The following is a 24436-nucleotide window of genomic DNA, read 5'->3' as shown; positions in this document are numbered from 1 at the left end:
TTAGTTCAAAAAAATAAATGAATATAGGATATACACTAAACACATTCCTTAGAGGGATACAGAAAAACTCCAAGCTTTCACTGGATTCTCAAAAGGATCTATGACCCCAATAAAGGCATGTTTTAAAAACCATGATGACATACATATACCACCGAAAGTCTCCATATTTGCCAAGTCCTTTTCAATAAACGCTTAGTTACCTGTTCTCTTGTCAGGTAACAAGAAGTAGGTTCTACCTTTGCTCAGAATACTCATCCTTAAAATTTTAAAGGCAATCTCATAGAGTCACTGAGCTAGTTGAGTTTATATATGCTAAGACGAAAAAAAATTGGTTGGAACAGGCAAAAGTTCTTTTTCACTGTTTAAGAGCACAGTAAACCAAAAATGCCACTTTCTATAAAAGATTAAAAGACTGGTGAAATTGCAAAAGCAACAAAAGAAAAACTTAATGTAATCACAAAAACTTTAAACCTTTGCATCTAAAAATGCCATAAACAAAGACAAAAAAAAATGAATTTGGGATTCATCTGATAGAAGTGCTAATTTTCTTAAAATACAAAGAGCCCTTAACTAATAAGTAAGAGCTAAGCCAATAGGGAATTGGACAAAGGACATTTAAAAGTATTTCACTGAAAGAATAAGCCCATAAATATGAGAGAGAAGACTTAATACACTCAAAATTATATGGACTCAGTGTAATAACATTTTGCACCTGTAAGATTGCAAATATGAAATTTGATGGTACGCACTATTCAGAAAAGTGTAACGAAAACAGACTTTACTGTTGGTGGTGGGAGAAAACTGATACAGCTCATCTAGAAGTTAATTTAGCAATATCTATCATAATTTAAAATGTAATAACCTTTGACCTACAAACAAGTCCACACAAGTATGAAAAAATTTGTGTTGCAGTATTGTTTATATTCGACAAAATGTGATACAGATCAAATGCCCCTTTAGGGAAACTAATGAAATTAAGGGAATACTAGGAAATATTATACAATGGTTAAAGAGTTTGCAATAGTTTCATATGCTGATATGGAAAGGTTTCCAAGATATATGAAGGGAAAACAAAATACATAGAGAATACTATATATATATTATCATTTGGTTTAAATTTAAAAAAATTTTTCTGGAAAGATACATATGAACTTGTTCACTACAGTTACCTCTTAGGGGAATGGGAATGTGAGTTATATCCTTTCTACATTACAAATTTACCACTAACATGTTTTGCATTTATAACATATAATTAACTTCTTTAGCCACTTAATAGAAGTACTGTTCTCTAGATCTTATAGTACTATCTAATTTTAGTATTACAGAGTTTCGATGAAGCATGTGTGGCTATTATTATTCCCATTTAATAGATGAGAAAACTGAGTCCCTGAAAATATAAAGATGACATACAAGTAAAAGATTATAAAACATATAAAAAATTGTAAACACATAGAACTTTTAAGTATACCATCACAGAACTAGGGAATGGCAAGGAATCAAACTTGAGTCTTGTTCTGAAATCCAACATTCTTCCCATTTATTACATTGCTGTCATTTTCTACTATAAAGTTGAGTATGATACGAATACATTTCAAGAACTGTAAATACCTTATAAATATAAAATCCATACCCTACATTGCCACAACACTTCTTTCCTAATTTATAATCTGCCACAAGAAAACTTGTATTTTTTTCTTTAAACTAAAAATTTTTATGAAAAGAAAACTGATCACTGGAACCATAAACACTAATTCTAACTATTCTCAACAGTAGTCTAAAACATCTGTGATACACTTCTGTATAAGTCAAAATAAATTTTATTTTCACTGACATTACTTTGTATTTGGTTAACATTATTTCATGTAGATTCATCAGCTCAAAATTAATTAGTATTACAGAATAGTGTATTCCATCCAAACAATTCATCTTTGTTGGCTCACATGCCTCACTGCTACTGGCATGCCACTGTAATAACAGGCATATTGCCACAGTAACAGATGGGCATAAACACACAAATGCCAAAGAGTCAGTGTGTGCATCAAGTCTGAGTATTAGCATTAGATTTTCCTCCAAGAAATTCATAAACTACAGCAGAATAAATATACATTTTCTACAACTATGTTACTAAGGTATGCCAACTAAAAGCTAGATTAATTTTTAAGTTCTTAAAAAAAAAAACAAAAAAAAAAAACATAAAAAGCAACTTTCCAAAGCCACAGAAGGCAAGTTTCCCATCTGATGAATTTGGATCAGCCTTCTGTGCAGGGAATTGAGGAAACCAATATGCAATCTCTACCTTAGATAAGCTCTGTCCCTGAAGCACTTGAAAATTCCAGTAAAAAATTCCGTTTTTAAAAAGTTACATGGCAGTGTTGCAAAATGAAAAAGTCCTAGAGATTTGTCACACAACACTGTGAATATACTTAACACTACCAAACTATACTCTTAAAAATGATTAAGATAGTAAATTTAATGTTATGTACTTTTTACAATTAAGATAAAAAAAGTCACATGGACCTGTCAAGTTTCCTGATGAAGGCTATGTAGGACTAAGAAAGAGAAAAATGATCCTACAAATTCCTACTTGACAGGAATAGAAACTAAAAATGCAAACAATTGGTTTATATGATTATTTTAAATTTTGCCATCTGTTGAAAAACTACTGTCATCTAAAAAATTGTCATTTTAAAAAGAGTATGTTATTTCACATGTAGTTTTAAATTTTTAAAATATAATACATACACTATTGACCAAACTATATTGAAAAATTTTATCATTTTTATTACATTAATGAAAACAGTTTTAAAATACTAAGAATGCTAAGGAAAAAAAGAAAAAAACATTTGCGGTCACTATCATACAAAATCATTTGTTAAATAATGTACAAAAAGCACCAGAATAGATGGGTGGGTGGGTGTGGGTGTGTGGGTGTGTGGGTGTGTGGGGGTGTGTGTGTGTGTGTGTGTGTGTGTGTGTAAACAAGAACTATCTGACTTCCAGGCACCTAACCACATTCTCTCTTTAAGGAAATGTTCAAGTATCCAAACACCAGTCTGTCATTTTATAATTGTTGTGTTGTCAGATAGGCAAAGCTGTATATAAGAAGTATGTTTCTAGCCGTATTTAATTTACTTTTAATTAACTCTACTACTTCTATATGTAATTTTAAATGAGTCATTCATTTTGATTTATTAAAGTACATAAAAGTGTTTGTAAAATTCTTACTACCCCTGAAATTGCTGAGCTCAAATATTCAGAAGAGTATCCCAGACATCCAAATCTCAAGAACTAGGTAGAATTTCAACAAAAATTCTGGGAAATGACACAGAGTTGCCCCCTTTTCAGTTTGCCAAATAAAAATGTTAACAAAAACTACTCTATATTATTATAATTGTTTCATAAAAGACAGAAAGAAGGATATTTGCATTCCTTTGAGTACTAGTACAGTAGCCATTTGTATGCCTTCTTTTATAATCTGATTGCTTACATTATTTTGGGCTAATGTTCTTTAGATACTATGTTTTTATTTTTCATTCTCGAAATTTTTTTGCCAATATTATATTGGCCTTTTCAATAACCACAAATATATCTCAAGAACAGACTTTTGACAGAATTTGATTACATCTAATGAAAAGTGTAATTATGGAGTCACAGACAACTATGTATTGCTCTCATCTCAATACATTCTCAAATATACATTCATATACATCTCGAACGCATCTACAAATATTTAACTACAGTCCAATATCACCAATGAAAATGTCATTTCACCTTCCCTAATGTCCTCTCAACACTTCTCCATTTGTCAATAGTCCTAACATTCTTCCAGTTAGGCCTAAAACCGAAGTTTTTGATTCCTCCCTCCCCTCTCTCAAATCTAGTGAGTAACTTAAGACTTATAAATGACTCTTTCATGATGTTGCTCACATTTCCTTTCCTCTCCATTATCTACTTACACTGATAGAGTCCAAACTATAATCACATTACTCTTAGACTTTCTAAAAATCTCCTTAATGATTCCTGTCTCCAGTTTTTCTCCAATCTACTTTCCATACAATGCTAGATTAAATCTCCCAAAACATCATTGTAGTAATCATTTGTAATCATCAACTGCTGTTCTAAGAATGGAAGTTAAAATCCAATTTCCTTCACATTTTTTTTGTTTTTTTTTTTTCAATTTCCTTCGCACTCTAGCACCTACTTCTTGAATCTCATTTTCCACTGCTCCTTTCCAGGAACTCTCCTCTTCATACAAACTGGTTCACTCACTGTTGCTGGAAAAGCCAGGATATGTTACTTTCACTCTTGGTGTTTCCCTACCCTCGCCCTTTCCTAATCCATGTGTCAAGGTCTAGATCAAAGCTTACCTTCTCCAGCCACTCTAGTCTTCCGTGACAATTTTCTCCTTCAATATCTTGTAGTATTTATTCCATTTGACGCTAAGCAATTACTAATTTTTTTTTTTAATGTTAGTTTTCTGACACTGAACTGGAGATAATGTACATGAAAATGTTTTTGCAAACTATACATGGATACACGACCCATGGAAAACTGTTTTCAAAAAACAAATGTAATAGCCCTGGAATGCCGACGGCAAGGAAGCATGAGGAAACAGCCTGTAGGACTCTCACAACATGAGGACTACCTCTCTAGTCTGGAAACTAAGAGACTCTCTGGGCAACCTTGCATAATATTAAAAATGCATAATGAGGACTCAAAAAAGGGGGCAAGGGTAAAAACAGTACAAGTATGTAGGCATGGAGTCCTATAATAATTGAAGATGTGATCCATAAAGAGTGAAACTAAGAATAATAGGATGTAGAGTTAGACAGAGTGAAGAGGTCATCCATACAAAAAGACATTTAGAGCTCTTGTGATTCAGATAAACCCAATCCAGCAATGGCTTCTGGTCAAGTAACTGTGGTCTATGTCCATAACATTAGTGAACAGAAGAGTTTTATATGCACTTAGTACAAATAACTGAGCCAAAAGAGGCCTGGAGATCTCTACGGAGTGAGGTTTAAGGAAGGGAAGAAAGAGGTTCAAGTCTAGGAACAATGTGTGGTTGTGAACAGGCAGAATTTTGACTTCATTCTATCACCAAGGTTCAGGAGGCAGGACAGAAAACAGGACTAAAATGTTATTAGGAAGATATAAGGACTTATGAGTTCTTGAGGTATATGAGGGAAATGGCCAGAAAACCACAGATAATAAAAGCCCTATGAAAATATAAGGTATTATTACTGCCTTTACTACAATTATGGTGCTAGTTTGTATCCCTCAAGCCAAGAACAGAAACTATACAAAGTAGCCACCAAATAAATGTTGATAATTACAGTGATGGTGGTACGGAGTGGCAGCAAAGAACAATGAAAATAACTGTTACTGCTTCCAACAATTGCTTAGACCTATTTACTTATGCCCTGCCCTGTTCCCTAACTTGAATTTAAGGGGGATAGTCAATCATTCATAATATACAGCAAGACTAAAATTTTAATGGGAAAAGAAAATATAAGGAATTAAAATAGAGGCAAGAGTAAGGTTAATATTAAAAATGCATGCCACAAAGCTCCATACTCTTGCAAGCTGTAGATCACAAATTTTGCTGTGAGTTTTCTAGCAGTCATTGTGCAAAGGAAACAATCAATGATTCATACTGTCAATAAATGAAGTGGTTAAGGGAAGCTCTCGGAAGTAATAATTATTTCTGACACTAGACTCAATGCATCCGCAGAGAAAACTTCTTCAAAAATAACTTCTACTGAGCTTAGCTACCCCTATTCATCCTTGCTGTTGTCATCTGCCACTCCTCCACTTAATTAAGATATATTAGCCACTAGCTATTAGCCACTAACATCTACTTGGAAACCTATCCAGTATCCTGATTTCTAAGCTCTTTATCCTAATCATCTTTACTGATTCTCACCTCCAGGCAACTTGTAATAATTCACTGCCAAAGTCATACGCCAAATCATACTCAAACCTTGTGAACACCCCAAACTACTCAATCTCTGAAACATTAAATTCATACAACTCTTTCTGATCAGTCTCCTACCCTTCTAGCACTCTCACTCAGTGAGTCCTATACACCTATTCCTTTGACTTCTTAGAGACTCCTAAGCCCTCTATTTTTTTTCTTTCAGCCTCCTACTACCTTTACTTCTTTCTCACCTCTGCTTAATTACTTCAACATCCTACTAATATCCTAAACTTCCTTACCGAATTGTCTTTCCTAGCACCCACCTTCATGATGCAAAACTTCAATTCTGCATCATGAGTTGATCACTTTCTTCACATTTAAGCAGGGAGTGGTAAGTACTACTAGAGAAAAAATATCAGATTGTTGACAGTATAAATCAGTGGTCTTGTACCTCAATTGGGCAAGCCCTCAATATCATCCAACAAGCCTTCTAAGTTTTCACTGTCTGAAGACCTTCCCATTGTCTCTAGCAGCTACCTCAGATCTCTCCTCACGCTTTTATCCCTTCCACTTCCCTCACCCACTGTAATCCAGATGTTCTAACCATTTTGTCCTCTCTTTAACAAGACGATAAACTTAGCCTCCAAATCCATCCATTCCTCTATTTCTCTGTTGTGTTCTAGACTCTCTCTCTTGTTTTCCGACACCCTTCTCTATTGCCTCCTCCTAATCAGCATTTAAGCATTCTCAACTCTCTCCAACCCTTAAAACAAAAGCTCCTTAGACTCCAAGTGTCCCTACAATTCTATCCCTTTTCCTTCCCCTGAAAGCCAAAGATCTTTGGAGAAGTTATCTTCCATTACTCACTTCTCATCAATCCTCTGCAATGACTTCCCCTGACACTTAATCACCACCACCAAAGTCACCAACAACTGCCCTATCACTAATTCCAAGAAACACTTCAGGGGAATTAGTTATTTTATTGGACTACTCACCAGCAGCTGGCACTGCCCACCACTTAACTGCTTCCTGAAACTCTTCCTTTGATTTCTATTAAAGCAAAAAAATCCCTAAGTTCCTCTGCTTTAGAAAAAGTAAGAAATGAGCTCCTTCTTTAAGAATGGACCAATTGAAAGCAATAGAATACCTGTCAGCAAGACAGGTGTGCTTAAGCATTGCCATACTGCTTCAACAAATAACAATGTACAATTTATCTGCCATTTTCTTCCTATATAAGAAGAGAGTTGACTCTTTTCCCAAATTTTAAACAAAATGCAAAAGTTCAACTTCAAGTGTTTCCCTAAACTTCATTCTCTCTTCTCGGTCTTCTAAGTGAGCCCAGTTCTCCCATTCCCAAGTGGGAGAATTCCGCCTTGGCCTCCTCACATACCACATATCTTCCTTCCAATGGCTTCCAAAATCATCTATCAACTGATAACCCCCAAAACTCTATCTCCAGATCAGGTATCTCTCCTGAGTGCCACTTGCATGTATCTAACTGCTTAATGGACACCCAACTAATATCTCAAACTCAACAGGTCCAAAACAAAACTCAATACTTCTCTTCCTCACTCCAAACTTGCCCTATCTTCAGTGTTTTCAATATCACAGAATACTTTCACTATTCACATAGTTGACCAATCCAAAGACCAAGTGCAGACAGAGTGGTCTATTAAAGTAAATTTCATAGGGGGATAGGGGGAGGGTGATGTGGGTAAGAGGATCAAATATATGGTAGCTGAATGAAACTGGACTTTGGGTGGTAAACACACAATATACAGATGTGAAATTATAATGTACACCTGAAAATGACATAATTGTATTAACAAATGTTACTCCAATAAACTTAATTTTTAAAAAGTTGAAAAAAAATGTAAATCTCACTGCTTCTCCTCTACTTGAAATCCTTTGGTAGCTCCTTACTGTGCAAACTATCATAATAGTCCAAATTTCTGAGCATGGTATACCAGACCCTTCATAATATGGATCCTTATTACCTATCAATCATCTTTCACCAGTCCCTCATTCCCCTCCAACTCTGTGCCCCAGTCATACTGAATTTTTTCCTGTCCCCTAAATAAGCCATAAATCCTTGCCTTTAAACCAGCAGCATCCAACAAAATGTTCTGTGAAATGCAAACATTCTTTATATGCATTACCCAATACAGTAACTGCTAGCTACTATAAAAATATGGCTAGTGTGACCCAGAAACTGGATTTTTTAATTTTAAAAAGTCACATTTGGCTAGTGCTACTGTATTGAATAGCACAGCTCTAAATCTATGTATATGCTATTCCCTTTGCCTAGTAAACACAAGTATCTGTGGAAAGCTCTGGTCAGTGCTTCCATCTAACACACCATTAGTATAGATCATTTTGTTAAGTTATTCCTTTTACTTATGTAGTTAATGATTAATAAGGTCCTACTCTATACAAGACTCGAAAACCTTTGGTGGAGCTAGCTATACACTTCATTTGTATTCCATGATTGTTTACTTTTCTAACACCTTACTACTTCTTCCAAGATAGTGGCTTAATTACAATTTGTCCTAAAAGGATTATCATTTTAAGAAATGAACAGGCTCTATATATTAGTGAATGAAAAGAGCAAATTATAATACAATATTACACTACAGAAGCATATAGCTTTGCTTCAAAAATACATAGTATAAATGCAAAAGAAAAAACAATGGAAGATCTATATCATGTTAACTAATTTTCTCTGCATGCTGAAATTAGGGTTGTTATTTTTTAGCTAATCTGTATTTGCTAAATTTTCTTTAAAAAGGGGGGGATGTCAGTCCAGTGATTCTCTCCTCTCTGCAGCATCATCAACATTCCCACTTCTACATCAGATAGTTCCATCAACAAAATAATATCATTTCTCCTGTGACCTCACATTCCCTTCCAGGTACCACTCTATTTCTCTGTTCTCCTATACACTCATACAGACTAACTACAATATTTCTTCTCCTTTCTCTCTTGAACGCACTCATCAGACTCTCAGCCCAATCATTGCACCTAGTCCCACCATTGCACCTAAACGGTCTGTCAAAGTCACCAAAGTCCTCCACATCAAAAAATCCAAAATTCACTTACTTGACCGTACTCATACTATTTGACACAATTACTGCAGGAATGCCCAGGTCTTCATATGCTGATCTCTTTTCTTTCTACACTCCCTCCTTTGGCATCTCATCCAATCTGTGGTATTTAATATCATCTATAACCTGATGGCTCCCAAACTTGTATCTCTAGCCTGATTCCTCCCCTAATCTCCAGATTCACATATCCAACTGCCCTTGGATGCTTAATAGGCATCTTAAATATAATACATTCAAGCTTTTCATCCCCTACCCCCTTAAAATTGCTCTTCACACAATCTTCTTCGTTTTAGTTGATAACAACTGGAAACCTCTATCTGTTTGGACAAAAAAACCTTGTGTCCATCCCTGATAATCTTTTTCTCTCACATCTGAACCATCAGAAAATTTGACTGGCTCAATCTTCAAATTACTGAATATTCAGAATTCTGCTACTTCTCTCCACTACTACTAATCTGATTTAGTCATCATCTTTTCTTGCCTGGATTATTGAAATAGTCTCCTTGCCTGTCTCCCTGCCTCAGATCTGCTATCTATTGCAAATTCAAGAGCAAAGTGATCCACTTAACAGGTGAATTGGATCATTTCATTCTTCTATCCAATGGCTTTCTTTCTCACTCAAGAGCAAAATCAAAGTCCTTACAAAGATTTACAAAGCCCAACACAATCTGGCTCCTTACCTCTCTGACTGCCTCATCTACTAACTTCTCTCTCCTCTTTACTCTCTCTACTCGACCTATACTAACTTCTTTGTTGAGCCTCACACATGTCAGAACTTCTCCTGCCTCAGAGCCTGAGCACTTCTTCTGAATACTCCAGTATTCTGACTGAACACGATTCCCCAGACATCTGCATGTCACTCCCTCATCTCCTTCAGGTATGTGCTCTATTAACAAATTCTCAAGGATCTTTTCCTGGCCCTATTTCAAACTTAATCCAACCCACACCTTCTCTACCTTATTTCCACACTTTATTTTTCTCCATAGCACTCCTTGTCATCGAATGACTGACCATATATTGACTTATTTATTGCCTATCTTCCTTCTAATAGAATGCATGCTCCATGAGAGCAGGCGTTTTGTCTGCTGCTTAATCCCCAGCATCAAGAATAGTGCTTAGCATACAGACAGCACTTATAGCACTTATATTTGTTGACTCAATAAATTACTACTATAATTTTTTTAAATATGAAAAAAAAAAACCCCACAAGAAATCAACAAGCAAGTCCCAAGGACCCAAAAGACCCAACAGAAGCAGGGAATATATCTGGCACACACCAGGCACTTAAATAGTCACTGACTTCTAAATATCTATTCTGCACAAAATCCTCCAATGGCTTATCTTCTCACTCAAAGTAAAACCCTAAGTTCTTTCAAGGCCCTACACAATCTGGTCCTCTACCTTCCATTCTGCCTTTACCTCTCTGCCCTCATAGTACTGACATTCTGCTCATCTTTCCTGATCACATTCTTAACCTACGTTCTAAGACACTTTGAGAAAGTCCATTCCTAGAGTAAAGCTGGGTAACATGTATCTCTGCCAACCTATGATTCTGGAACCAGCCTTATTCATGAGTCTCTCCCTTGTCCAGCTGCCATGCCAACTTCATACAGTTGACGGATTAGATACTGCCCTTCTAATTAGGTTGGTTTCTACTGGCAATACAAATAATCAGCCCATCAATAAGAAGACATTGACCATAAATTGTTCACTTTTGTATATCTATGAACTCCTTCCAGCTGATATGCTAAATAAGTCTTCCTAAGTACACAAACTAGCAAACATTATTCATAGTAATATGAAATACAGAAAAATCATTTCCTTCTTGATTATTCTACTTTGGGCTCTTCACTTTAAATTCTGAATTTGGACTGCAGGCAATTTGTTTTTGTCAGTAGTTCATTTATATATACAACTGCAATACTGTCGAATTATTTCACTATAATACATTTGTCATTCCATGAGCACTTTTTAACTTTTGGTGCAGTAAAAAAGAACATTTCAACCAACCATCTGCTTTTTTTGTTTTAATCATTCAGTTCTAGTAATGTTGCTCTAAATTCTAAATATTCTTTAAAATAACATAATATTTCAAATCTTGAAATTTAATGGTAAGTCTTGAAATTTAAATATTCCGGATTTCTTCCTTGAATTTTACCAAATCAGTGATCTTAAAATAATATATGCTACATCTAGGAATGAATATTTTCTTGGCTGAATATTTAAGATAAATTGTAAAGTCACAACTGACTCTCCTCCAAGAAGAAAAGCGAGCTAAGCAAATAAAATGGAACTCCTTTACAATCCGTTGGAAAGTAGGACTCTGCTTAAAGGCAATATAATGTGGTAAAATCTTATTTGTTTTGAAGTATATTTCAAGAATTATAGGAACCCTATTGCACCACAGAAGTGACAATCCTTAACTTGAATAGTTAGCCCTTTGTAAAACTAGCAGTCTTATTTACGTGAAGACAAAAACTAGTTCATCTAGCTCAGAAAGCTAGATACCATATTTGCACATTTTCTTCTTTTGTTAAAGCCGTCTTGGAACAAAGATGTTTAGTGAAAGATTAATAAAACATTAAAATTGCCTAATATTTAGGCGCCCTTGTAAAAAAAAATAATAATAATAAGATTCGTTTTACATATGTAGCATGGCAAATACGCGGTTAACATCTCCAGAAGTAGATCTAGTGACTATAAATTTCACCCAGCTAAGCAGAATTAAGATAGATCAGCTACCCAAACTGGAGTTATTAGAACTCAAGGGATTTAAATCTTCAGAATTTGAAGATGATGACAGCAGTATGTATGCTACAGAAATCATAAGAGGAGTATATTTTCATACCTGTAACCCTAGATAGACTCCTGAGCTCAAGAGAAAGAAATTCACCTCTTCATAATATGGCGCCAACATTTCAGCATCTCAAACTAAACTGTGTTCAACATTTCAAAATTCCAGCATTTCCATTTTCTTCAGTAAATCATTCTTTATATAAAAAAGGCTTATATCACACTGAAAAGTTGAGAATTATTTCACAACTTCACATTAATTACATACTTGTATTACGGTCTTCATTAGCCATATTCTCACCATCTAAATTCCAAGTTTCTTAAAGGCAAGGTAAAGATCTTATAATTGTTTTGTATTTTTGTGCTAAAAAAAAAAAAAACAGAAGAATGAATTATACTATGGAATAATACCAAATTTGCAAATAAAGATGCCTTTCAAGAGTGGAGAGATTTAAAAAATCCTGATTGCAAAGTTTACTCAACATGTGACAATTCCAGGTCAATTAACCCTAACCACAGCGAAGACTCAAGCAATGCCATGAAGAAACTAGCTGTTCTAGACTGATATACAATTTAAGTTCAGGGTGATGCAACAATACAGCAATAAAATACAATAGGTATACCAGAGCAGGTTTTCCTTCTGCAGAAGGTCCCCTGAATTCGTCATGCTTTAGTTTTTAACTACACTGGCTAAAGAGACAGTAAATGTTAGCAGAATCTAAATCATTCAATTGAGTAAAGGACCTAAAAATATTTATTACACAAAATTATGAGCCAAATACTTTGCTAGGCAACTTCACATAAATTACACCCTCTAATATCAGGTGAGTGTGTAAAAGTGAGATTCCTCTGTACAATATTCAATATTCACTGAGTCGCTACATAATGAGAATACAGAATGACTGAATGAGATAAAGGTATCTATGAAAAATATTAGGACAAATAAAAAGAAAATACAGCAAGCTTTGAACAACTGGAACTATAAAAGTATTTCTCTGCGAATGTAAACAAATGAAAAGTCCACTTCAATTTCATCAGAGACTAAAAATGCTACATCTCAACAGGTTTCAGGTGCTACTGCATTGCTGAGTTACTGGTTGCTAAGATAACCTTTTTAATTGTTAAATCAATGGCTTCTTTTCAGCCTTTATTCTGTTTGCCCTCAACATGCAACTCCTAACATAGTTGACAGTTTTCTCTTACTTTCCTCTTAGCTACCTTTTTTTTTAACCTTCCCCTGGTTTCCCACCCCTCGGAGCACTCTCTCCCTAGTTCTTCTTCCACTCACACCTAAAATATTAGTGTTCCTCATGGACTTGTCTAAACTGCCTTCTCTTCTAAGAATAAAAGTTCTCCCTGAATGATTTCATCCGTTCCTGTGCTTTAATTACTACCTACGATTCTAAATGTTGATGCTCTAATCTATATCTCAGCTGAACATGCGTTTTCAAGCTCTCTTGGTTTCTACAAATTGTCTGAAGAACTCCCCCTTTCCTCCACCCGACGAAAACGTTCTCAGGCTTTAAGACCTAAAATGTCACCACCCCAATGAAACTTTCACCAACTTTTCCAAATAGTATTAGTTAATATTCTAGTTTTAAAATTACTGTTAAATACACCATCTTATGAGAACCTCATACACCATCTTCTGAGAACCTCATAAAATAGGCAATTCTCATACCCTCTCTAGATATGAGGACATTGAAGTTTGAAGAGATCAAACAACTTGAATAAGGAAACATTATTACAAGTGGAAATCATTAACTTAAATCCAGGTCTTCTCACTCGAGGTCTAATGCTTTTTTTGATACACTGAGATACCCTCAACAGAGATTAGAAAATTTAGCAGTTTTACTATTGTTAAAAAAAAAAATTAGTCCTATATCTTTCTAGAAATTAATTCCTAATTAAATGTTCAATCCAGAAATAAAATTATTAAAATTATTTGCAATTACACGCACAGCCAATTGGTCAAGATAAAAAAAGAGCTTGTTTAAGACAAATGAAAATAATTCAGGAAAAAACTAAAAACAGTAAAAGTTTACAAGTCTCAAAAGAAAATACAAAAAAAATAATTCCTTACATATTAAATGAAAAAACTGAAAATCTTGAAGCCAATAATTTAATACACAGGTTTGATTAACCAATAAATGATGTATAGGATCTTTCATAAAACCATCTAAAACTCCCTAATTCTGGTTTTGTTTAAAGGAGAGTAGGGATAAATAGTATTGATAAGATTAAACTCAGAAAACAAAAATCATCAATAATCCTGTGTCTAGTAAGTAATTAGGCATCCTTGAGATGGTCTGTGAAGAATCAAAAGACGTAAAGCTCTAGGACAAGAAGCCAAAGAGCAGAATAGTGGAAGGAGTCAGAGTTGGAGCATCACCATTTTGCAGCCATTGTGGCAAAGACTGGTTTAGGAGATTCATCAATGGTTGCTAAATATAGGGGGTGGTGAATGAAGAGCAAGACATCTGCATGATCTTAAAGTGTCCCTACCTAGATAGATTAGTGGAAAAATAATAATGGACAACTGGACAGTGTCATGAAGATAGGCACTCTATGCCTCTCGATAGAATAGTCTGAGAAGGCCACATCATCTATGGTAGTACTCTGCCAAGGACATATAACACGAATCTAAACATGAGGAAGCAACAGTAAACCTAAATTGATTAACCTGCTATAAAACAATCGGCCTGCATTCTTCAAATATGTCAAGGTAGTGAAAGACAAAGGCTGAGGAACTATTCCAAATTAAAGAGATTAGGCAACTAAATGAAATACGTGATCCTGGACTGAATCCTGTACTAGAGGAAAAAAAATGTTAAAATAAAAATTTATTTATTGGAGCAAATGACAACACTGAACTACAGACTGTGGACTGTACTGATGTTAAATTTCCTGAATATAACAGTACTGTGGTTGTGTAAAAGAATATCTTTGTTTTTAAAAAATACACACTAAGGTATTAAGAGTAAAGGAACATGATGTTCTCCAATGGTTCAGAAAACAGTAATATGAATGTGTATATGTGTCTCTGTGTATGTGGGGGGAGGGAGAGAGGAAGAGAGAGAAAGCAATGTAGCAAATTTTTTAGAAATTGATGAATGTATAAAGGGTAGTTGTCTTTTTATTTTTTTAAGGCAAGAAATATCACCATTTTATAATGAGAGAATACAGCATCAAGAAAAGTTAAATGACCACTTCCAATAGTTTCCTTGTTTCTGTACACCCCCATTAGGTTATAGATTAATAGCCAAAATGTTTCTAATTCTTAGAAGCTTCAAGGTCATATAGTGTTTACAGCTACTATTCAAAGATTTAAACTTTTAATGAGTTGCATGCATTCTCTAATAAAAGCACCGTATTTCATCAAGTAAGAAGCAGTACATCCAAGTGTTTAAGAGAATGGGCTCTAAGATAAGAGTGTGGGTTCAAATTCAGTGAGCGCAGTGTTATAGCTTTGTGATCATGAGCAAGTTAACTACATGTGCTCCAATTTCCTAACCTGCAAAGTTGGAGCAGAGAAGTACAGTATCTGGTAAAAAGCCATAAGGCTGAATGAAATAATAAATGTAAAGTACTATGCACAAATGCACAAGCACTCAATGTCAGCTTTCTTTATTTTAAATCCGAAATGCTCAGTCACCTACCTCAACAGCACTGTTGATAGTCAAAAGCATACTTTTTCTTTTTCCAAATCAGACCCAAATTTGAGAAAATAGGAAATCAGAGGCTCTAAGAGAAAACATCTGAGATGTTCACAAACCATAAAATTGTAAGCAAATCACATGCAAAACAGAATGATTCAGGCTTATAGGCTAATACAACAGTTGAAACATTTTGTTTACAGAACTGCATAGTGCAACAAGCCCCTTGTTAAAACAATCCAACATCTAAATGCACAGGATAAAAAATGAAATTAGTTATCTTACTTTGAAACTTGTCTAACCTGAGAATAAGAGGAAAAACTGTATTCCACATCTGTATATAAAATTTCAGTCATCTTAACACAGTCAAAATTTAATCTCAATTTCAACTACTAGCATTTTCCAGACTACCCGATCTTGTTAGTAAAATGTATTTTAAAATTATACCCTTCTGACACCTGCAAAGCCACAAGCACAAGTACTTAATTTAGCATGAATCTAGTGACAGCCTATTATGTATGTGACCACAGTGTTTAGTACTGAGATTAAAAATAAGAAAAATGTAAAAATGATTACAATAAAATACAGTTACCAGGATTCTGTAAATTTAACCTACCCTCCAAAAATACAATTTGGGGGTGTTCTCTTTCCATTTTTTGGTGGTACTTAAAATATTCTTTCTTTTTAAAACTTAAGTGCACATCGTTTAGTGTGCGTTTTCTAAATTCACATTATTAATTTATAAAATTTTAGAACTGGTAAACAGTAACTCTAAATATTCTCTACTCATATGCTTATCATTTAGTTTGGGATTGGGTCTGTGGTGTGTTTTGTGTGTTTGCGTGTAATGCAAAGGATACCGTTCAAGAACATTAATTGCCTGGACACCTCCTTGCTCCTACACTCCAGGGTCGCAGTGTAGTTTCTCCTAAGGAACACTCACCCTCCAACTTCCCCTCTCAACTTCCCAGTCTTTCACCCTAATTGAGATTTTCTTCATGTGTAATCCAACAAACATTGGTTAGAAGTGTTCGTTCACAATTCAGATTCCTGCGCCCCAGACCAACTCAATCAGAATGAGACGGGAGGTAAGCTATCCAAATCGTTCTTCTTTCACTAAAGTTTGGAAACTACTAGCGACCCCTACACACACTCACCCCAACTCCCCAGCAACTCCCACCGCTCTCAACTGACCCAACCCCACCCACCTGCGGGTAATGTTACCAGCTGCCCCGGGCAATCTCAGGACGACTCCACCCCTCTCCCGGGAGCCCAAACCCGGAGCCCCTTCATTAGGGATCCCCAGCTCCTCAGTCCCGTCCCCGCACCCCAAGTCTTTCTCCTCACTTCTTCAAATCGCTGCTAAAGAGGCCGAAGGCGCCGGAGGGGGAAATGGTTGAGGTCGCCTCCTGACCCAGCTCTGTCGCCTCTCCTCCCCCGGACTGCTCATTGTAAGCGAAGCTGTTACTGGACATTGCTGCAGGACTGGCGGATGTCGGGGTGGTCCTGCTGGGGCTTCTCCCGGAACCGCTCTATTCCGAAACACACGGAACAAAACTAGTTCTTGTGCGGAGGTTGCCCGCGCAGGCGCTTCCGGACTCGTCACGGCTCCCTAAGCCGACCTGGCGGTCCACCCCCTGCGCATGCCCAGTGTGCATGCTGGCCGGAGCCCACCGCCGGTCACTCCAGGGCCAGCCTGGAATTCCCTCTCCGGGCTTTTGAGGTAGCTAAGAGACTCGGAACCAAACTATTTGAAGGAAGGCCCTGAACCTGTAGAAAACTGGACTCGGCTTTTAAAGTTTCATATGAGAAAAATATTCATTGTACTCATTTTGATCCCTTAAAGAGGTTCCTCGAGCTCCCGACTCTTCTGTAAACCAATAGCTTTCAGATTTCTCCTGAAACGCTATTTAACACACCAGATCAACTTTCCTAAACACATCACAATCACTTTTCCTTTTTAGGCTGGTTCTGATCTTCCAGCCAGCGTTTCCTTACTGTCACACTCACCTCAAGCAACCTTTATCCTATATCCCTCCACTTTAATGAAACCTTTCTTTCCACTTCACTTTGTAAGACTGGAATTACTGATATCTAAGCCTGAATTATTTTAATACAAAAAAACTAAAAGCTAAAGACTTCAAAATAAAATACCAAACAAATATAAAATGCAAACGTTCAAATTACCCAGTAGGTTTTTAAATAATAAAAAATAACATTAAGAATTTTATATTGACATAATTATATAATATATGCTAATAGATATTGGAAATTAACACTTCATCAGCTCTTCTGATTTAAAGAAATAGTAACCTAGATAGGAGTCTTACCGTTTTTATGCATATAGAAAGAGGTGTACATAATGTTAAAATACTTCCACAAAATACACAAAGTGAAACATTTAATATTGAAACTAAAGTCATTTCAACTAAAGTCAAAAAAAGGACAAATATGGCTATTGACACCATTACTATTTAACGCTGTTCTATAGATTCTAGCTCATACACTAGAACACGAAAAATAAGTAGTGAAAAGAGAGAAAGATTATAATATTCATAGATAATATGATTGTCTTGCTGGACAATCTAAGAGAAAATTATTAGACCTTAAATTGATTCAATAGAGTGGCCAGATTAAAATAAAATAGCCCTCCTACACACCAATAATATCTAATTATAAAATATAATTTTAAAAAGAGCCTATTCCACAGTAGCAACAAATAATGCTTAAGAAATAAACCTTAAGAATCTTATAAGACCTAAATGAAGAAAAACTATGGAATTTTACAGTTTAAAAATGGGGTGGGGATAGGGAGAAGACCTGAAAAGATACTCTATGTTACTAGATAGGAATATTCAAGTGAATTTATACATTTAATGTAGTTTCAGTCAAAATTCCAGTTTTTTCACTAGACACATTGAATTTAAAGTTTAGCTCAAAAAGTAAATGCAGCTTAAAGCAAAAAAAAAAAAATTGGAAAAAAAAGTACTATAAAGTTATTATAATTTAAAAGTTTGTTATTGTCTCAAAGTAAATAGATTTGTAGAAAAAAATAGAAACAGACTCAGCTATACGCAGGTATTGACATTATGATAAAATTAACATTTCAGATCAGTTAGAAAATAATGTAGTATTCAATAAATGGTACTAGGACAAATAAATTAGTTAACTGCAGCAAAAAATAAAGTTAGAGCTCTGTATTAGTTTCCAATGACTGCTGTAACAAATTACCACAAATGTAGTAGCTTAAAACAGTATAAATTTATTCTCTTACAGTTCTAGAGTCCAGAAGTTCAAAATTATAGTACACAATCTAAGGTATGGGCGAGGCCACTTTTTTCAGAGGCTCTAGGAGAGAAGCCCTTCCTTTCCTTTTCCAGCTTCCATAGCTCCATTCCTTATATTCCTTGGCTCTTGATACCTTTTTCCATCCTTCAAGGCGACAGCATAACATCTTTAAATCTCTCTGCTCTGTGTTCACATTGCCTTCTCCCAGTCTGTGTCAAATCTCCCTTGCCTCCCTCTTGTAAGGACACTTGTGAATACATTTAGGGCCCACCCAGATAATCCAGGATAATTTAATCACATCTGCAAAGTCACTTTTGCCATATAAGGTAATATTCAGAGTTTCCAGGAATTAGGATTTAGATATATATTGGAGGTCATCATTGAGCTTACCACAATCTCTAATTCATATAATACCTATAAGTAATTTCTAGATTAATTTAAAAATAAACCACAAAAATTGAACGAATTTCAGGAAAATATTTTCGGGATTGAGGGGTCTCATGGTTGAGGATTGGGATGAAAAAGCCTCTCAGCATAAATCTAGGCTAGAAACAATAACCAAATATTTGTAAAACAGATTCTATAAGAGTAGTTTTAGTAGGCTTTACAATTAGAAAATGACTCTTCTTATGATTTTTAATAGAATGTAAATTTTACAGTGTTAGTGAGGACATGAGCTTCAGATTTCACAAGTGTTTTCTAAGTGTTCATTTGAATTTATTACAAGGAATAAATCTATTTTTTAAAAAAATTAATTTGAATTATGAATAAAACAATAATATCTCTAACAATTACGAGTTTCCATTTATTAAGCTCTTAAAACGTTTGAAGCTCCAAGTTAAATTATAGGCATTTATCATGGTCCTAATTGATCCGGGCCTCATTTACATCTCTTGTCTTCATTGTGACCCACTCCCCCTAGTCTGTCCTTCTGTTCCTTGATCCATCAAGCCTGTTCTGACCTGAGAGACCTTACTTGTAGCGCTCTCTGCCAGCAACATTCTTCCATTGGATCTTCAAAAGGCTGGCTCCTTCAGTTTTATTCAGGCTTTATTCTATTCAGCTGTTAGTTCAAATACGACCCATTCAGAAGGTCTTCCTGACTACCCAATCTGATATAGCACCTCCTCCTGATTCCTACCCCCATTGGTTGCAGAATTGATTGGGACAGCTGATCTGTTCAGTTAGCTGTGTTTCACTCTTTGATACATATCTCTCTGGAAGACTTGCATTGCATTAAAGAGGACAATTTTCCCAGATAGAGTAGGAAGTATCTTCTGCCAAATAAACATGAGTTGTCGTGCCCTTCCATTTAAAGAACCCCAATGGTTAATTATTTTGGAATGTGAAGAACCTTTCTGTAATTGAATTTATGCAGTCCTCCACTTTATCAAACATTTGGGGATTTTCATACTTCAGGTTTTCTAAAATGGTACATGCCTACAAACTCATGCATTGAAAATGCCATGACCTCGTTATTATATTTTATAATGAAGTTGATCTGGAAAAATGCAATGTGATTAACCCTACATTAGACAATGACTAATGTTTATTTGAAGTGATGATTTATGACTAAAGAAAGACTATATTACTAAATATCACAAAGAGAACATTTTAGGCCACTAATAATTCTTATTTTATTTAAGAATTTTAGATGACCATACTCTCAGAGGCAAAGGCTTAAGTTAACAAAATGATTATGTCATTATACTTTTCCCCATATTTCTAATACACTGAATATTTGTATTTGGTCCTGGGTTTTGAAAGAAGTTTAAATAGCTAGAGAATGTGCTCAATAAAGAGAAGCACTGCTGAAGGACAGTTTTACTGGAAATGTCTTCTGCCAAATAAACATGAGTTGTTGTGCCCTTCTGTTTAAAGAACCCCAATGGTTAATTATTTTGGAACGTGAAGAACCTTTCTGTAATTGAATTTATGCAGTCCTCCACTTTACCAAACATTTGGGGACTACCAAACATTATGGTCAGTTTTACTGGAAATGTCTTCTCTGAGGCTCACTTATGAAGTTAATGAACATAGTCTTCCTTTCCACCTCACTTTAGCAGCAGAAAGAACAAACAGTGAGACCCAGGTTTGAACCCTGACTCCATCACCAGCTAAATGTATGAAGTCAGGCAAGTTTTTAACCTTTTTGAGACCCAAAAGTTTATAACGTTGCTAGTTCTCATTCTCATTTAAAAAGAAAACTCTTTATGAAAAAGGAAAAGGAAATAACGCTTTCAGAATACTGCTCCATGTAGAAGTAAACTTAGTAACTTCTATGATAACAAAACCTCTGGGCTTGCCCCTAAATGTTGAAATCATAAGATCAGTTCCCATAGACATCTTTAAAACTACTCCCAAAATGTTAATGCTCTGAAATATTCATATGCAGAAAGGAAACTTAATATTTTATTAATACAGTAAACAAATACCTGTGGAACTCACCTTGTACCTGGCGTATGCTGGAGATCACATAGGGTACACACTTGAGGAAAAACCAGGCCTTATTTTCAAAGACATTGTAAAAATAGAGGAGATAACCCTCTACATGAATATGTACAATCCTACAACACAAGGCAGTAATGGTGGAAATATTTAATGAAAATATATTCAAAATTTTTTCATTTTTTATGAATTACATAATTCAAAAATCATTCACTCACAGCCCATCATTATAGTTGTTACCTTAGTATGTGCCAGATACTCTTCTGAATGCTTTGCATGTATTAACTCATTTGATCTTCGTACAAACTTGTGAAATAGTTACCATAGCATCCTCATTTCACAGGTAAAAAAACCGAGAAACTGGGCTTGAGAAATTTGTACGAGTTTACACAGTTAGTAAATAGCAAAGCTGGTCTTTGAACTGAGACTAGACTCCAGGATCCAAACTTTTAATTACTCTGCTATATCGCCTGTTCACATACTTAATACTGTATTTTGGATATTGTACCATATCAACATATACAAAACATTTGGTTTTTTTAGTTGTATAGAGTTACAAGAAATCAAAAAGCGGGCTCTACAATGGTAAGAAATAAATCTTCGTCATACCATAAAAAATTTCCTAAACCACTGACATAGCACGTTAATGCATTCAAATGTTTTCATACAGCTGGAGCAGATACTGCCACAACAGTGGGTATAATCACAGATGGACTGATTATAATGGAAGTAAAAAAAGTAAAAGGAGATAAAGCAAAACAGAATGGGCTTAAATTACGTGGTAAATCACTCAATTTTAAATCTTGCAGTTTAGAATTTAAACCAAGGGCCCATGTTTGAGGATACTAATGAAAAATTTACTAGAAGTCATTCAAAAGTCACTGAAAAAGAACACAGCATTCATAATGGAAAAAAAATATTTCAAATCACTTTAAAGTTCAATGTTAGAACAGTTAAGGAAATCATGACACTCCAACTGGAGGAAATATGAGCCATTATATATTATTAACATGAATACTATTAATCAGGACTCTATTGCAAGTTTAAGAATCTCTGTCAAACCAACTTAGCAAAAATTTTTTTAAAAATGTGCAGGGAAGAGATTTATTAACAAAGGTCGTGTTGCCTTCAGAGACGAATGGATCTAGGGACTCAAATGATACTCTCAGGATTTTCTCTCCCATCTATCAGCTCTGCTTTCTGTCTGTGTTGGCTTCATTCTCTTAAACTGCAGATAAGCCGAGGACGTAGCTGCAGAGCTCATCAGCTTTAGAGCATCACAGTTTAGCAACCCACATGAAGGAGAGCCTTTTTTTCTAGCAAATTTCGAGAAAGGGCTCTGATTGGCCCAACTTGGATCATGTACCTAACAAGAGACTAATCCTTGTGGCTGTGGAGATGCATTGTTACGACTGCTCAGGCCTGGGTCATTTGTCCACACCTTTGAGAGAAGTACCTTAGAATCAAATGATGAAGTGAGGAAGGTACCGTTCTGCAATGGACAAAGGGGTGCTGTTACTGGAAGGGGGAGCAGGGATACTAAGTAGACAAAAACAACAAATGTCCATGTCATATAGCAACAGTGAAAATACCTGTTACAAAATGTTAAGCAAAAATAGTAGATTAAAAATTGTATCTATGCTATGATTACTACATAAAATTTTGAATTCATGTTGACCTGGAGTAAAAAGAAAATTAATAAATAAAATAACCACTACTAAAATAGGAGGCATTTGACAGTGGTTCTCAAGCAGGAACAGTTTCCCACCCCACTCCCCTCCTCCCAGGGCATATTTGGTAAGGTCTAAAGTCATTTTTGATTGTCACAAATGAAAGAGTACTACCCAGAATCCAATGATGCTGCTAAATATCCTACAATGCACAGCCACCCCCAACCAAGAATTACCTAACTTAAAATGCTATTGTTGAGAAACCCTGGCAGAGGTATGACAGATTTTCTTTAAAAAAAAAAAAAAATCTGTTGTTTGCGCAAGAGAAGGAAAGGTAAAATTAGGAAGGAAAGGAGGAAATGGAAAAGAAAGGAAATAAAAGGGATGGATGGTGAACATAGAAATGATGAAAGAATCAGGGACACAAGGATACTGAAAATCAAGACATCTTATTTCTAGTTTCATCTCTACAATTAATTAGCAGTGTGACCTTAGCAAATCACAGACAGTTTTCTCACTGGTGATACAAGGAATTGAACTAGTCAATTTGCCTGTGAGGTTCTTTTAGCTCAAAAATTCTATAACATTATCTTGGATAGTTAAGTAGACTCAGGAAAAATGTAATCAAATTTTAATGATCTATGTGTTCAAGGCTAGTTTTAAATCCTGGCTCTCTTTGCTATTATGGACATATTATAGGATTTCTCCTTTTTTAAAAAAAAGATTTAGGATTTCTCCTTTTAATTAACATTTTTGGTATAAAATGAGTCATGTTGCCAATCTAAAGAATTTAGGCCAAACAATTAGACTTTTTCTCAAACATTGGCAACAGAAAAAAGTAACACAGTCTATTTATCAGTGATCTTTTTTTCAAATTTTTATATTTTTATTAAGAAAGCACACAATCGCCCAGACTCTGAAATTTCTATCATGAGTTTTAAAAGTCAGGAGAATTACTTTAGAAAAAAAGAGATTCAAGAGACATTAAAACCAAATACAATATGTGAAACTTGACTGGGTCCTGGATTTATAAAAAATAAGAAATATCTTTAGGACACTTTGGGAAATATGAATGCAGACTGTATATTAGATGATGTTATTGAATTACTATTACCTTTTTAGGTGTCATAATGATATTGTGGCTATGTAGGATAAAGTCCTTATTTTTAGGAGATGCATGCTGAAACATTTATGGATAAAGTGTCACGATATCTGCAACTTACTTTCAAGTGGATCAGGAAAAAAAGTCTCCTTAAAAGTGTGTGTCTACATACATATATATATATGTCGAGATCTATATCTATACATGTAGATATAGATATATATCAAAAGAGAAAAAATGTGGCAAAAAGTTAACATTTGGTGAACCTAGATGAAGCATATACATGTATTCTTTGTTTTTGTTTTCAGTTTTTTATGGGTTTGATATTTTATTGTGAAAACAAAAAGAAATAGCACATGTATTTAAAATCCTCTAAAGTTCTAACTAATTTCTTAAATGTACCTAACAGAGAATAGACTGCAGTGTAGATTGGAAAACCTCGAATGACCTGCTTC

General features: G+C 35.0%; 1 protein-coding gene across 2 annotated transcripts in view; it reads right to left on the bottom strand.

Moving 5' to 3' along the window:
* The window catches only part of AP3B1 (adaptor related protein complex 3 beta 1 subunit), a 219935-nt gene extending 202810 nt beyond the window's left edge, over positions 1-17125 (bottom strand). The window contains exon 1 of one of the 2 annotated variants that reach the window (XM_011375121.1): positions 16821-17125. In XM_011375121.1, the coding sequence (XP_011373423.1) occupies positions 16821-16948 (128 nt within the window). In that variant the 5' untranslated portion in view covers positions 16949-17125. The remainder of the gene's footprint in view (positions 1-16820) is intronic. The other variant, XM_023520419.1, reaches the window with a different exon arrangement.
* Positions 17126-24436: the final 7311 nt, after the last annotated feature.

The sequence above is a fragment of the Pteropus vampyrus genome, unplaced genomic scaffold, assembly GCF_000151845.1.
Source record: "Pteropus vampyrus isolate Shadow unplaced genomic scaffold, Pvam_2.0 Scaffold262, whole genome shotgun sequence".
NCBI lineage: Eukaryota > Metazoa > Chordata > Mammalia > Chiroptera > Pteropodidae > Pteropus > Pteropus vampyrus.
Note: the sequence above shows the minus strand (reverse complement) of the source record. Positions and strands in the feature narration are given on the sequence as shown.